The sequence below is a fragment of the Carettochelys insculpta genome, chromosome 9 (assembly GCF_033958435.1).
Source record: "Carettochelys insculpta isolate YL-2023 chromosome 9, ASM3395843v1, whole genome shotgun sequence".
NCBI lineage: Eukaryota > Metazoa > Chordata > Testudines > Carettochelyidae > Carettochelys > Carettochelys insculpta.
This window is the reverse complement of record NC_134145.1, coordinates 30,362,937-30,379,221: the sequence shown is the minus strand read 5'-3', so window position 1 is coordinate 30,379,221 and position 16,285 is coordinate 30,362,937. Positions and strand designations below refer to the sequence as shown.

At 45.9% G+C, this 16,285-nt stretch overlaps 1 protein-coding gene across 2 annotated transcripts in view; it reads right to left on the bottom strand.

Moving 5' to 3' along the window:
• SH3GLB1 (SH3 domain containing GRB2 like, endophilin B1) overlaps window positions 1-9,729 on the bottom strand; it is a 40,482-nt gene extending 30,753 nt beyond the window's left edge. Inside the window, exons 1-2 of one of the 2 annotated variants that reach the window (XM_075002301.1) lie at window positions 9,541-9,729; window positions 280-421 (exon numbers count right to left, since the gene is read on the bottom strand). In XM_075002301.1, the coding sequence (XP_074858402.1) occupies window positions 280-421; window positions 9,541-9,612 (214 nt within the window). In that variant the 5' untranslated portion in view covers window positions 9,613-9,729. The remainder of the gene's footprint in view (window positions 1-279; window positions 422-9,540) is intronic. The other variant, XM_075002302.1, reaches the window with a different exon arrangement.
• Window positions 9,730-16,285: the final 6,556 nt, after the last annotated feature.

The following is a 16,285-nucleotide window of genomic DNA, read 5'->3' as shown; positions in this document are numbered from 1 at the left end:
CATGTTAGTGTATCTGTGAAAACAAGAAGTCCTGTGGCACCTTATAGACTAATAGATATTTAAAACATTAGCTTTCATAAGCAAAGACCCACTTTGTCAGATGCAACAATTATAATTAGATGCAATTATATCAAAAACCACTGTACATCCTGTCAGTTTAAGAAATGTTTTAAATAGGAACAATGAATTCTGGTGTGAGCAAACACACAGCAGTGACTGAAAGAAGTACACAAGCATATTAACAGTGAAGTATCAATTAAAACCCAACACGTTTCTTACTTGGGTTTGGCTGCAATAAAACCTCTGTCTGTTTCATTATTTTTTCTGTCCACAGCTTAGTACATTCTGCTTTGCTGAGGAGATTCTCCAAGTGAGCATCGAGTTCAGTCTTCTCTGCTTGACCAAGTTTTTCTTCCGTAAACTATTGGTTAAAAAGAACTAGATAAGCAACAGTCTTGTCAGCACAAAATGGCTTTTTGTAATGTTAGCCTTTTATCCAATTATCTTATTTCATGTAGAAAGTTTGAAGACTAACAGTTTAATCTTCGCCAATTAAAACCCCTACTAAGATCACTGAAAAAGTTTTAAATGAAATGAAGATACCTTTGAAAGCTAGCAAATGTGCATTTGATCTTGCAAGTTCATAACATAAGATTTCAAATTCTCACCGAAATAAATTAAAACCTATTATTCACCTTGTTTAAGTCACCACCATATTTTAGTTTTAACATGGGGAAATGTCATGCTTATGAAAGTGCACATAGCATTTTTACCAGAATCCAGAGATAAGCAAGAATTCCAAAAGGGGTCTACTATTACACCTCAGCCCTCACTTGCAAACCTGGTCCTCATCACAAGACTAAACCTCAGCACTGGTCTAAGCAATAACCGTGCAATTTATGCTGAGTTTTAGTCTTCCAATCACAAAAAACTAAACATGTGAGAGTCTGGGTCTTGTTCTAACACCTGAACTATTTTAGTGGTTTTCATCTGTTTGTCTCCAATCTTAGACTATACACTCATCTGCCATTTGTAGTAAAGTCAATATTCTCTACAGCAAGTTGCATATAAGAACCAAAAGCAGACCTGGCTGGAAAAGGAATCAGATTAGACAATCTCATTCCTCTTTCCACTATGCAGATTGGAAAGTTAATTTAGTAGTACCACCTTCTAAACACACTGGACACATTTCAATAAATTAATCATTTTTGATACAACAGCCTCTAAGTCACCTGTCTAACAAATAAAGAGACCTCTGTTGTCCTGTTGACATGAGTCTTCCAAGTAACAAATGAGCTGACTGGACAATTTTACCATTCACCCTGTATATACATAAGGTGACATCAAGCACAGATTCAACAGAGAAAAAAAAAAAGTACATAAATTTTGAATGGGTTTATTACATGGTAAATATATTTTTAGACAAATAGAATTCTCATACTATGTTCTCTCAAATCAATGCCATACTCCTGCCACTCTAATGTTCCCCAAAGTGGTGAAAGCTACCTTACACTCTAAATTGGAATAGGCTTCGTTTCATGTCCTCTCCATGACTTTTGGATTTAATATTCAAAAGTGAAAAAGGTAAAGGAGACAATGTTCTACACGCTAAAAGTCTGCCTTAGCTTTTAAAGGCAGAGACTCTTATCTACTATATAAGTTAGAGTGCCTCTATCCTTGCTCCTTTTGCTTAAGAACTCCTCTTAAACAATAAGAATTAAGACTACAAAATCTGGCATGCAGCTTCCTCTTGCCCCAACTTAAACCAAGGTCAGGGTTTGGTTGTGCCTTGAAAGCGGGAAATCCTGCAATTTCAGGCACTTCCCAGAACACAGAAGGGATGGGAGCTGGCAAGAGAAACAACATACTTCAGACTCACCACTGGAGGGGCTGAGGTCTCAGGAAACAGCAACAGAATACAAGACCTGGAAGGGATCTTGAGAGGTCATCAAATCAAGTCCCCTCAGGACCAAGCACCACCTATATCATCTCTGTTAGATATTCAGACAGCCTGATCAACAACAGCGATTCTACAACTACCATAGGCAATTTATTTCAGTGTTTAACCCCTCAACAGTTAGGAAATTTGCCTAATGTCCAACCTAATCCTCCCTTGCTACAATTTAAGTCCATTGTTTCTTGGCCTATCATCAGAGGTCAAGCCCAAGGAGAATAATTTTTCTCCTACCATAACACCCTTTTAGGTCCTTGAAAGCTGTTATATCCCCTCTCAGCTCTCTCTTTTCCAAACTAAACAAACAGTTCTTTCAATCTTCCCTCATAAGTCATATTTTCTAGACCACATCAGAGGGGTAGCCTTGTTAGTCTGTATCTGCAAAAACAAAAAGTCATCCTGTGGCACCTTACGGACTAAGATTTTTTGAAGCATAAGCTTTTGTGGGCAGAGACCCACTTCGTCGGATGCATTGGAATCAAAGTGGGTCTTCACCCACGAAAGTTTATGCTCCAAAAATTCTGTTAGTCTATGACGTCCCCCAGGGCTTCTCATTGGTTTTCTAGAACATCATTTTATTTGCTCTTCTCTGGACCCTCTCCAATTTCTCCAAATCTTTCCTAAAATGCGGTCCCCAGAACTGGCCACAATACTCCAACTCAGGCCTAATCAGGGCAGAGTAGAACGGAAAAATTACTTCTCTCATCTTGCTCACACCACTCTTCTTAATGCATCCCAAAATGTAGTTTGCTTCCCCCACCCCCCCCAATACCTTCACATGGTTAACTCAGCTTGTGATCCGTTATGACCCCAAGATCCCTTTCTGCAGCACTGCATGCTAGGGCTTCACTTCCCATTTTGTATGTGTGAAGCTAACTGTTTCTTCCTAACTGGAGTATTTTGCATTTGCCCTTATTCAACCTCATCCTACTTGTCTCAGAGCATTTCTCAAGTTTGCCCAGATGATTTTGAATTCTGACCCCATCCCTCAAAGCACTTGTAATCCCTCCCAATTTATCATCTGTAAACTTGATAATCATACTGTATCATCATCTAAACCACTGATAAACAGAACAGACCCCTTTATAACTCCATTTGTTATTCCCCCCCAGCCTGTGAACAATTAATAACTATTCTTTGAATGGTTATCCAACTAATAACACACCCACCTGATAGTAGCCCTATCTAGGTTGCATTTCCTTAGTTCACTGATAAAGCATCCATGTGATACAGTAAACCCTCAAGTTATGCGGGAGTTGCCTTCTGCAACCCATGCAAAACTCAAATTTTCATGCAAGCCAAGGGGGAAATAGGAACTGGGCTGCAGCCTGATTCCTGGCTTCTCTGGGCTTGCAGGAGCTGGGAACCTGACCCACCCACCAGGGCAGGTCAGCCTGATTCCTGTCTCCCTGACACTTGCAGGACTTGGGAAACTGACCAGATCCCACAAGCACCAAGGAGATGGGAACCAAACAGCAGCCTGGCTCCCAGCTCCCTCCCCTTTCAGGGACAGGAAACTGACCAGGGCAGGCAGGGGAAAGCAGGGAGAAGAGACTTTTAGCTTGCCTAGCTGCGGGCAGCTAGGCAGGCTGACAGCCTCAGAGCAGCTTCAAGTTGTGCTTGAGATAAGCAAAACTTGAAGTTACAGATTGAGAGAGTTTAATGTACTGCATCAAATGCCTTACTAAAGCCCAGGTACACCACGTACAGCACTTCCCCTTCTTCCACAAAGCTTGTTATCCTATCAAAGAAAGCTGTCAGGTTGGTTTGATATATTTTATTCTTGGCAAATATGAGGATAGTTACCTATCACCTTATCATCTCCCAGGGGCTTGCAAATTGACATCAATTATTTGCTCCATCATCTTTTGTGGCACTGAAGTTAAACTGACTGGTCTAGTTTCTTGGATTGTCCTTATTGCCATTTTTAAAATAGATGGGCACTATATTTGCCCTTTTCCTGTCTTCTAGAATCTTTCATGACTTTTCAATGATAGCTAGTGGCTATCAGCTCTATCAACTCACTGAGTATTCTGGGATCCAATCCATCAGGCCCTGGTGACTTGAAGACATCTAACTTTCCTAAGTAATTTTTAACCTTTTCTTTCCCTATATTAACTTCTTGACCCACCTTGTTTCCACTAGCATTCACCGTGTTAGTCATCCATTCTCCATCAACCTTTTTAGTGAAGACTGAAAGAAAGCATTAAATGCCTCTGCCATTTCCATGTTTTCTGTTATTGCTTCTACCTCTTCAGTGAGGAACAGTCCTATCCTATCCTTGCTCCTCCTCTTGATTTTAATCTAATTGTAGAATGTTTTCTTGTTTCCTTCATAACTCAAGGAACACTGAGCTCATTTTGTGCTTTTGCCTTTCTACTTTTGCCCCTACAATCCTGCGTTATTTGTTTACATATTTCCTTTGTACTTTGACCTAGTTTCCACTTTTTATACAATTCCCATTTGATTTTTTTGGGTCATTTAAGATCTCCTGGTTAAACCAAGCTGGTCTCTTGCTACACTTCCTATCTGTCCTACATAGAGGAATGGCTTGCTCTTGCCCCCTTAGTAAAGTCCCTTTGAAAAAATTACCAACCACCTTCACCTGTTTTTCCTCCTAGTCTTGCTTCTCATGGAATATTACCCATAATGCAGAGAGTGACCACTGGTGGCAACAGTGACCACATGGAGACAGAGCTCTCCACCCTGCTCTCAACCCCTCTCCCTGGCACTTGGCCACAGTGACACACAGAGGGAGACCCACTCGCATCTCCCTCACCCACAAAGACCCTGCAATAAGCTGTAACTATGAACCTCAGCCCTGCTCCCCTCCCAAGCTCATGTGACGGCCAGGAACCGCCCCCCCACCCCCCCCTTCCAAGGCCATGGAATACAGCCCCAAGCCTCTGCCGCCCCACACTCCTGCTAGGTTGGAGAAAAAAGGACCATTCCTGGCCTAGCCCTCCCCTATGCACCCAGTATCACTTGGCCAGGGAGAAAAGCTGCTGTCCCACCTCCAGTGGTCCTCACTGCTCCTGTGCTAGGGCTGGAGAAGAGTCCTGGCCCTGCTCCTGTGGGGTTCAACACTGAGGTGGGGAAAGTGCCCCCCCCCCAGCAAGAAGCCCACCCCAGGTCTCCCCCAGAGGGTGGAAAGCCACATCCCTGCTGAGGAGCTACAGAAGCCAGCCCAGACTAGCTCAACCCCACCCCAGAGACAGGAACCAGGACCTGGACACCCTGCAAGGAGATGCCATGGCCGGATAGCGTAGCCCTGTCCCCCGCCTCCCAAAGACCAGCTCTACATTCACTGCCCCCCTAAGCCCCAAAGCCAGCCAACCCCCTGCCATAAGCCCCTTACTCTGATTCCCCACCACACCCTGCCCTGACCACCCCTTCCATTGACCCCTTCTGCCCTCAGCCCTCCACTCACTGCCCTGAACCCTCCCAATAAACCCCTGCTTTGACATTTGCACCCCCCCACCCTCTCACACACTCCAAAGCCTCTGCCCTCCTCCCCAACCTTTCCATTAAGTCCCAACACCCTCCCAGCACTCCTTCACCCCCACCCCTGGCCACAGCCCTCCCCCAAACCACTTTTAAGCCTCTCCCCACAGTTCCCTAGCCCCTGCCCTCACTCTACCACATTTCCCATGCCTTAAATCACCCCCATACCCTACCTAATCACCCCACCATGTAACACTGTGGTCTGAGTCCCCTCACTCCAGCACATCCCACTCCCCGTCCTGAGCCCCTGAAGCCCAAACCCCTGCTCACACTTCTCCACTCTCACCACCTACCCTCAAACCCACCACACAAGCCTTATTCCCTTGCCCTCACTGCAGCATCCTCCATACCTGCCCTGAACCCACCCTCAGCTCTCCCAACCCCCTGCTCTCACTCCTACACCATCCACCCCTTACTGTCAGTCCTTCTCCACCCCAATGCTTGCCTACCCCCCACTTATTCTAGCAAAGAGACTGCAAATGTCTACTAACAAGCTCCATGTAGTCTTTGAATCACTCAGACTTTTAACATAAGCTTCCTTTTTCTCGTCATCTTCCAAAAACACAATCATCTGCATAAACCACAAACAGTTCCATTTTACTGTCTAAACAGAAAATACCACCAAAACCTTCCTTCACTTAAACATTTGAGCAATGCCAGGACAATCTGATATTATTGTTATTATTAAAGCACTAATAAAAAAAGCTAACGTTTTTGTAGAGCTCTATTCAGAGTAGAAAGTTCAGCTGCTGTCTAGGACACAGTAAGGCTGCGTCTAGACTAGCCCCCAACTTTAAAGGGGGCATGGTATTTAGGATGTTGGGAGATTACTAATGAAGTGCTGTGGTGCATATGCCGCACTTCATTAGGCTAAATCTCACCCCGCAGCTACTTCAAAGCACAAAACTTCGATCTGTGGGTACTTCGAAGTACCCACTTTCCTTCCCAGTCCCTTTATTCCTCATGATCTTACCAGTGCAGTATTCTAGCATTAAACCCAATAATAAAAGCAGCTTGTGCCTAATACGGGTAATTTATCTAGGAGGAAAATTGAATTGTTTTTCCCATGGGGGGTGGGGGGAGCCCTTCTTCAGACCTGGATGTTACTAAGCTGCTCAGGGCAAAATGTCATCTTAGGGTGGCCCTGAAATACAGCCGCTTCTGCCCCTGCCTCAACTCCAGAGACCACGCCATAAGATGTGAAGATTCTGCTGTATGACACTGACCCATTCTTGCTTAGTGTTTGCTGGAGAGAGCTGGGTAGGAGAAAGGTCTCCGAAATCTTTCCACCTTTGCTGTTTAGGTTAATGGCGAGATTCCATTTTTCCCTAAAATCAAGGACTACTGGACACAAATGACAATTAAGATGAGGATGGGGAAGGACTCTCCTACCTTACAAACACAAAACCTTCCTTTTATTCCCACAAAGCATAGACAGTTGTTATCCTTGTAAAAAGAGGTATGAGACCTCACTTGTATGGGGTTCTCCCCATCCAGAAAGAAGGAAGCTCCTCCTAAGCATCTATGGAAGCAACAGACTCCCTGTAAGTCATTCCACAGAATACCAGCTAGGAGTGGAGTGGATAGCGACAGGGAAGATGAGCTTTGTGCAGCCATATTTGCTGCAGATGGAACAGCCTCTACTGATTGTTAATACCAGGTAAAAATTTTAAACAGCACATAACTGAAGAGAGCTTGAATGCTCTTGAACGTTAGGCACCCCAGCTCCAACAATCTTCTCAATAACACTAATTTAGAGCAAGCACAAGTTATTTTCCTACAACCGCATTAGACTGCTTCACTTTTTTTGAAAATCTTTTTTGAAATAAAGATGTTTTATGTTTAGAAACAATTTCTACAGGTGCTTATACAATATACTCCCCCAAGCCAACTGAATGTTAGTGCACAAGAAGAGATTTTAAACAAACACAAACCAAAGAGCAGTGACAGTTACTTGCTGCCATACCACCATAGAAGCATAGTATTTACAGTACCTATTTCAATAGCAGCTTTTGTAGAGAGACAAGATGGAGGGAGCAGAAGTGGCATAACATACAAACTGAGCGACACAGGCACCAAGAACTTGCTTTTTTGTATTAAACTTATGGCTTTCTTCCAGCAGGGGTTGATGTAGCAACACACACTTCCACATTTCCTCACTTCTTTTTTTTTTGGTTTAAATTTAACCCCTGATGTAGCTACACCAACGCTGACAAGTGCACTGGTCCTAAACCAGGGGTGGCCAACCAGTTAGAGACTAAAAACCAATATAGCTGTAGATAGAGTGCAAAGAGCCATGTACTATTTCTATTTATCAGTCTGTACAACATGGCTTCTCCCCGGCTTCGAGAAGCCATGCCACAAGCAGCTGTCTGCCCAGCACCACTTCTCCCAGCTGGAGTGAAGCCAGGCAGACAGCCCTGATTCTGCAGCTTGCCCCCAGTTTCCCCCAGCTGGGATGTACTGGTCAGTTTCCTGGTTCTTGCAAGCTGAGGGGAGTCAAGAGCCAGGCTGCTGCCTGGTCGCCAGCTCCCCTCCACTCACAGGAGCCAGGAGACTGACCAGGACTGGTGCCCTCAACAGTTTCCTGGCTCCCCTGCTTTGCACGGCAAGTTTTACTTATGTGGGGGTTGCAAGAACATAACCCCTGCATAAGTCAGGGGCCTACTGTACAAGTGTTTTAATAGCACTGTTTGTTCTCATCACTACAAACTCTCTTTCCCACTGATCCACAAGATTCCTTCTTGAATGTGAAGACTTAAAATACAGCTAGACTTTTTTTCAATCACAAAAGTCTAAGCAACTCCAAAGCCTGAATTTTACTCTCCAAAAAATTGTGATACTCCAAAAAGGAGACGCTACGCTCTTCTTGAGAGTCTGATGCAGCAAATCTTGTCACGTAAGAGGGATTACATAAAAGCAGTATGTCCCCAACATGCGCCTAAAGAACAGGAGCAAATTACAGAATAACCCTAGTACAGTAGTGCCTCAATTTAGGAGGCGGTTATGTCCCCACACACCCTTCATAACTCAAATTTCAGGTCAGTTGGGGGCGGGGAGAGAGAGAGAGGCTTTTTCCTCCAGCACAACACACGTTTTGCAGCCAGGAAAGCAGCAGGAGCATCTAGAGCTCCTTTCAAAAAGTAAGTCCCAGGGTGGAAGAGGCAGCTGGGAAGGGTTAAGCCTACAAGTTGGTTGTGAACATGGGAGGGAGAGAGGAGAAGGCTGAGACTCGTGGTGGGTTATGGCTGGGGAGGTGGGGCAAAGATTGGAGTTGAGTTGGGGCCATGCAGGTAGTTGAGCTGGGGCCTCACCAAGAGAGTTTGAAACAGGGCTGAACCAGAGCTACACCCAGGCACAGGAGAGTTGAACCAGGGTGGGAGGAGGTTGAACTGGGGCACAAGTGGGTGGGGAAGAGCTGGATTTTGAGTTGCACTTAACTCGGGTTAAGGGGAGTTAAACTATACTTGAACTCACACGTTTTGAGAGTTTACTGCATCAAACAAAAAAGTGGCAGAGCAGATAGGAGGCAGAAAACTTACAGAGGGCCCTCTAGACAAGTTCACAGGCCACACCAGCTGCTTTAATTTCAGGGTTCCCCCAGCCCTACTCACCGCTGGGAATCTGTCTTCCCATGTCAGACCCCCAAACGGTCAACGGATCAGGGGTGGCTCCATTACACAACATTGGGTAAGACCCAGCTGCGCTCTCTGGATACACTACTAGGGTACGTGCCGAGCCCCGCTGCGCCCCGTAGACGCACCGGGTAAGAAAAGACGCACCCCTGGGCCGGGCCGGGCCAGCGGGTTTCGAACCAGGCCGTGTCAATAGGTTACAATGAGCCCCGGCTCATTGTCCTGCCGGAGCCACCGCCTCACCCCGCCCCCAGCTCCAGGCGGCCCGGCCTCACCCCGCCCCCGAGGCGCACGGACAGGGCTCCAGCGGGCCAGGCCTGCGCCGTCCGCCACCCCCCTCGCCGCCGCCAACGGCCGCGGGCGGACCAACGCCCCAGCTGCCGGGCCCAGCGCGGCCGCCCAGCACCAGGCCGCAGCCGCCACGGACAGGGCCCGGCCCGCTCGTACCTGCACAGCGCGGCTCAGGAAGGTGCCCGCGTCGGCGGCCAACTTCTTTACATTGAAGTCCATGATGTTCATGCCCGGGGAGCGGGAGCCGCCGCCGGGTCCGGGTCCGCCCGACACCAGCTGCTGCTGCCCTTCCTAGGGGGAGGCGTCGGGCGCTGAGGCCACGGCCCCAGCCCGGCTCCCAGAAACCGGCAGCCGATTGGGCGGAGCGCGTGACGTCAGGGCCAAAGCACCGCCCGAGTGCCCGCCCCCTGCCCTGAGGCGCTGGGGCGGAGCGAGGCCTTAAAGGGACCCGTCCCCGCCCGCCTCGCCTCAGGCACCCGCGCTCTAGGGGACGGGCGGGGTGGGGGTGTCCTGCCCGGCCTGGGAGAGCGGGGACCGGAGGGGAAGCCACTCAGCACCGCCGGGGCGAGCACGGAGACTAGGGACTCGGAACAATCCTGAGCGGGGGGGTCTCGTTCTTTGGAGGGTCCCAGGCGAATTTGTTTCGGTTTTCCACCCATCACCTCCCAGAGCTGGTCCGGATCTCACCCCTGCAGAGGCTGGCAGGGCGCTCAAGTGCTGCCCTTCGTGTGCGAGGCCAAGGGTGGGGGCATAGTGCATACTGCAGTGTGTCTCAGCCTTTTGGTACGAAGTGACCCTTTTTCATTATAAAAATAACCTACCCCCAGTACCTGCAATTATCAGACACGCAAAATATTTTTCTACCATTGCAACACATCTGTTTAAATAATTTACTTGGTATGGGTTGGTTGGAAGAAATTGCCAATAGGCAATACACTTGCCATCCTCCTTCCGTGTGTGCAAAAAGGATAAATTAAAAAAGAATTAGCTGAATATAAAGTAAGACATCCTGCGGTACCTTACAGACTAACCAATATTCAGGAGCATAAGCTTTTGTGGGCAAAGACCCGCTTCATCAGAAATAAATCCACTAGTTTTAGTCATGAAAAGGTTTAGAAACACTGAGTTAATGCACCCTCTGGAAGAGCTCTGCATACCCCCAGGGATACACATACTCCTGGTTGAGAACCACTGGTATATTGGACCAACTTCGGGTGACAAGATTTCAAGTTCCCCAAAGGCATCTTGTTTCTGAATGGGGGAGATTACTCCCTCTGGTCCCCTTTTGTAAAATCCACTGCTTTATAAGGATCCACTGCTGTTTGTCATCCAAGAGAGTGGTAGCAGCATAATTCATGACACGGTACGTTGGTAAAGGCCATGAGAAATGCTATAGAGAACAGTCCCTTTGATATAAACAAACAAGGCAATTTAGATTTCTAGACATACATCCAAAAAGTACCACTCCAGGTGCCTATAATGTAACTTTAAAACACAAGGTATAACTAAGTGCAGAAATTAATATAATATAAATGTAACTGACAAATCAAGACAACTACAAGCTCAAATTAAACTCACACTTCAAAAAATTTCCAGTGTTGAACTCCTTCTGCCCACTTCCTCCTGACAACTTTTAAATAATTAGAGAAAAATGAAGTTTACAAATTAGTTGGTATAGGCCCCTGTAGGATGTGACATGTTGATTAAATAAACAATAGGCATTTTTTAAGTTGGAAAAACCTTTGTAACATACCACATTCAATGCACTTACCCACTCACAGCAGCAGTAATTACTGGCTAAATTGTTTTTCTTTTCTTTTGTCTAGGAACAGAGATTCTAGGGCACTAGGCCTGGAAGTAAATTCCAAGAAGAGGAAGTAACCAAAACAATCAAATTTGTCTTGTTTATACTCTTCTATAGTGGGATTCTAGGGATGGGAAAACAAATGAAAAATATAAATAAACTTTGCAAAATTGCCATTGTGCAAAACAGTTAGTCACCATTATGGGCTCTGACAACTAATGTGTCCACATGCAATTGCTCTGCTTGAATGTGATTTACCATTTTTTACCTTTTTCTTTGGAAAATTTATATATCTTTGCTAACTGAATACTGCTTGCAACCCTTTTTCTACTCTTGATTTAGCCCCAGTTAGTTGGAAGTATTTTTAGTAATGTCATTGGCTCATGATTTTCGTTCAAAGTTCAGAAGAGGTGCCACAAGTCTAATGTCGTGGTGTCCAATTGGGTCAGCACTCGCCACATGTGGCGAACGGGACACCGTGATGTGGTGATTGGCTCTGAGCTGCATGTGACTCTTCAAGCCTAAAGCTGCAGGAAAGGGCCTCGTGCTTGTGCATTTGCCCCACCCCTGGTGGGAGAAGCGTGCGGCGGCTCCGGCAGCCCCAAGCCTCTCCAGTGGCTCCTGCAGCCCCAAGGCCCTCCCCTGGCAGCTCCTGTGGCCCCAAGCTGCTACACTGGCCCTGGCAGCTCCTACGACCCTAAGCCACTCTGTTGGCCTCAGCTGTGGCCCCAGCTGCTACGGCAATTCCCACAGCGGCACCAGACACTCCTCCAGCCCCAGAGGCTGTGGTGAGTTGCTGGTATTTACAACAGGGGGTTTGGGGGTCCCGGGCTCTGGAGGAGGGGGAGCCAGGCTGGGAGGGGGCTGTGGTGAATATAGAAAGATCACAACTCCCAAGTATGGTAATCTTTCAAGTCCCATTGGATGCCACTACCCTAATGGGTTACAAGGCCCCAAGTTCTAATCCTAATGCTCTCACCCTGAGCAGCTCTGAAAGTCAGTAAGGCTAAAGTTCTCACACTTAAATGCACAGATAAAAGTTGTGCTGTTTTCAGATTTTTGAGACCCTGGAGCTGCCATTAATGAAGTAGGACTTTTGTTGCTTGTAGCCTCCACAGACCAGGCCACTTATATCTCCACATGTGGATTTAATGGCTAATTTTATGTATCAGGGTTTGAAAGACAAGCTATAAACATTCATTAAAAATGAGGGTTGAAAGTAACTGCTCTATGGGCAGCAATCACTGAGGCTGTCATTTAGTCATGAGTATTTTTTTATTAGTAACAGTAATGGACAGGTCACAAGCCATGAAAAATTCACAACCCTTGACCTGCTCATGACTTGTACTATAAATATCCCTTGACTACAGTGTAACTGGGCAGAGGCTGGGAGGTGCTGCTGAAAGGGAGTGGGGCTTGTGGCACCAGCTGCTGGGGACTCATGAGTTCAGTGGTACCAACTGCCGGGAACTCCCCTATGCCAGCAGCGCCAGCTGTTGGAGACGGAGTAGCAGTTGCTCCCACTGCCAGGGAATGCCGAGCTGTGGCTCTCCTGCTTACTCTGGGACCACTGTTCAGGTGGTCCCTGGGTCCAGCTGTCTGGAACTGCTCAAGAGACAGCCATGGTGGCTGGCCTTGAGTCCCATTCCCAGCATCTGTAATAAGTTCTTGGACTGCACTGGAGACAACTTTTTATTTCAGAAGTTTGAAAAACCTACCCGGGGGGGAAGCTGTCCTAGATTTGTTTTTAATAAATAGGGAGGAACTGATTGAGAATCTGAAAGTGGAAGGCAGCTTGGGTGAAACTGATCATGAAATCATAGAGTTCACAATTTTAAGGAAGAGTAGAAGGGAGAACAGCAAAATAGAGACAACGGATGTCAGGAAGGTGGATTTTGGAAAACTCGGATAGCTGGTAGGTAGGGTCCCATGAGGGGCAAAACAACGGAGGAGAGTTAGCAGTTTTTCAAAGGGACATTATTAAGGGCCCAAAATCAAGCTATTCCGCTGCATAGGAAAGATAGAAAATATGGCAAAAGAGGGCCTTGGCTTAACCAGGAGATCTTGTGTGATCTCAAAATAAAAAAGGAATCATATAGAAAATGGAAACTAGGACAAATTACAAAGGATGAATATAGGCAAACAACACAGAAATGCAGGGGCAAGATTAGAAAGGCAAAGGCACAAAATGAGCTCAAATTAGCTATGGGCATAAAGGTAAACAGGAAGATTGTTTATAAATACATTAAAAGCAAGAGGAAGACCAATGATAGGGTATGCCCATTGCTCAGTGAGGAGGAAGAAACAGTAACGGGAAACTTGGAAATGGCAGAGATGCTCAATGACTTCTTTGTTTCGGTCTTCACTGAGAAGTCTGAAGAAGGAATGCCTAACATAGTGAATGCTAGTGGAAAAGGGGTAGGGTTAGAAGGTAAAATAAAAAAGAACAAATTAAAAATCACTGAGGAAAGTTAGATGTCTGCAAATCACCAGGATCCAGCTGTCTGGAACTGCTCAAGCAACAGCCATGGTGGCTGGCCTTGGGTCCCATTCCCACCATCTCTAAGTTCTTGGACTGCATTGGAGACAACTTTTTATTTGAAATGTATCCTAGAATACTCAAGGAGCTGATGGAGGAGCATCTGAGCCATTAACTATCATTTCTGGAAAATCATGGGAAACAGGAGAGATTCCAGAAGAGTGGAAAAAGGCAAGTATAGTGCCCATCCATAAAAAGGGGAATAAGAACAACGCAGGAAACTACAGACCGGTCAGTTTAACTTCTGTGCCAGGAAAGATAATGGAAAAAGTAATTAAGGAAATCATCTGCAAACACTTGGAAGGTAGTAAGCTGATAGGGAACAACCAGCATGGATTTGCAAAGAACAAATCATGTCAAACCAATCTGATAGCTTTTTTTGATAGGATAACGAGCCTTGTGGATAAGGGAGAAGCAGTGGATGTGGTATACCTAGACTTAGGCATTTGCTATGGTCTCGCATGATATTCGTATCAATAAACTAGGCAAATACAACTTAGATGGGGCTACTATAAGATGGGTGCAAAACTGGCTGGGTAACCATACTCAAAGAGTAGTTATTAATGGTTCTCAATCCTGCTGGAAAGGTATAACAAGTGGGGTTCCGCAGGGGTCTGTATTGGGCCAGTCTGTACGGGGATATTGTTCAATATCTTTATCAACAATTTAGATATTGGCATAGAAAGTATGTTTATTAAATTTACAGATAATACCAAGCTAGGAGGGGTTGCAACTGCTTTAGAGGATCAGGTCAAAGTTCAAAATGATCTGGACAAATTTAAGAAATGGTCTGAAGTAAACAGGATGAAATTTAATAAAGACAAATGCAAAGTGCCCCACTTAGGAAGGAACAATCAGTTTCACACATACAGAATGGGAAGCGACTGTCTAGGAAGGAGTATGGCAGAAAGAGACCTAGGGGTTATAGTGGACCACAAGTTAAATATGAGTCAACAGTGTGATGCTGTTGCAAAAAAAGCAAACATGATTCTGGGATGCATTAACAGATGTGTTGTGAAGTCATTCTTCCTCTCTATTCTGCGCTGGTTAGGCCTCAGTTGGAGTATTGTGTCCAGTTTTGGGTGCCACATTTCAAGAAAGATATGGAGAAATTGGAAAGGGTCCAGAAAAGAGCAACAAGAATGATCAAAGGTCTAGAGAACATGACCTATGAAGAAAGTCTGAAAGAACTGGTCTTGTTTAGTTTGGAAAAAAGAAGATTAAGGGGGAAATGATAGCGGTTTTCAGGTATCTAAAAGGGTATCATAAGGAAGAGGGAGAAAACTGGTTCTTCTTGACCTCTGAGGATAGAACAAGAAGCAATGGGCTTAAATGGCAGCAAGGGAGGTTTAGGTTTGACATTCGGAAAAAGTTCTTAACTGTCAGCATAGTCAAACACTGGAATGAATTGCCTAGGGAGGTTGTGGAATCTCCACCTGTGGAAGTATTTAAGAACAGATTAGATAAATGTCTATCAGGGTCGGTCTAGACAGTACTTGGTCCTGCCATGAGGGCAGGGGGCTGGACTCGATGACCTCTCAAGGTCCCTTCCAGTCCTAGCATTCTATGATTCTATGATTAATGTGTGTAGCTGCTGGGCTGCCTGAGCAGCTGGTTGGGGAGCCACTCCAGTCGGGGCCAGTGTGGTTGTCTTCAGGGCCACCTGAGCACCTGTCCCTGGGGTCAGCCCTAGAGTCAGCATCACCAGTCCCTCCAGAAGTCACAGAAATTGCAGGAAGTTACCGAATCCATGACATGAGTGATAGACACAGAGCCTTAGCAACTGCTACTCAGATTCAAGCAAGCCCCTTGTTATCAGCTCACTGTTCAAGTTACCTCCTTCCAGTCTAACACCCAATTCTCCAAGAAGAAACTGGTCTTCTTGAAATTTTGCATTTCTTTTCCCATTCCAGTGGAGAAAGATTAAGATTTATTGGGGCCTGGGCACAAGGAACATGAAACAGGAAAGGGAAGAAATCAATAGACATGCCCAAAATCAAACTCTGTGGCTACATCTACACTAGCCCAAAACTTCAAAATGGCCATGTAAATGGCCATTTCGAAGTTTACTAATGAAGCGCTGAAATACATATTCAGCACCTCATTAGCATGTTGGCAGTTGTGGCACTTCAAAATTGCTGTGGCTCGCTGCTGTGTGGTTCATCCAGATGGGGCTCCTTTTCAAAAGGACCCCGGCAACTTCGAAATCCCCTTATTCCTAACGGAATAAGGGGATTTCGAAGTTGCTGAGGTCCTTTCAAAAAGGACGCCTGTCTGGACGAGCCACATGGGTGCGAGCCACAGCAATTTCGAAGTGCTGCGGCTGCCCGCATGCTAATGAGGCGCTGAATATGTATTTCAGCGCTTCATTAGTAAACTTCGAAATGGCCATTTGCATGGCCAGTTCGAAGTTTTGGGCTAGTGTAGACACGATCTGTATGTTAACACAGCATATTAGTACAGGCCTTGAGTCTAACATGAACTCCATGTAAGTGGACCTATGCACATATATGGAGCCCTGTTGAAATCAGTGGTGCTCTGAATAGGACTGAGATCCA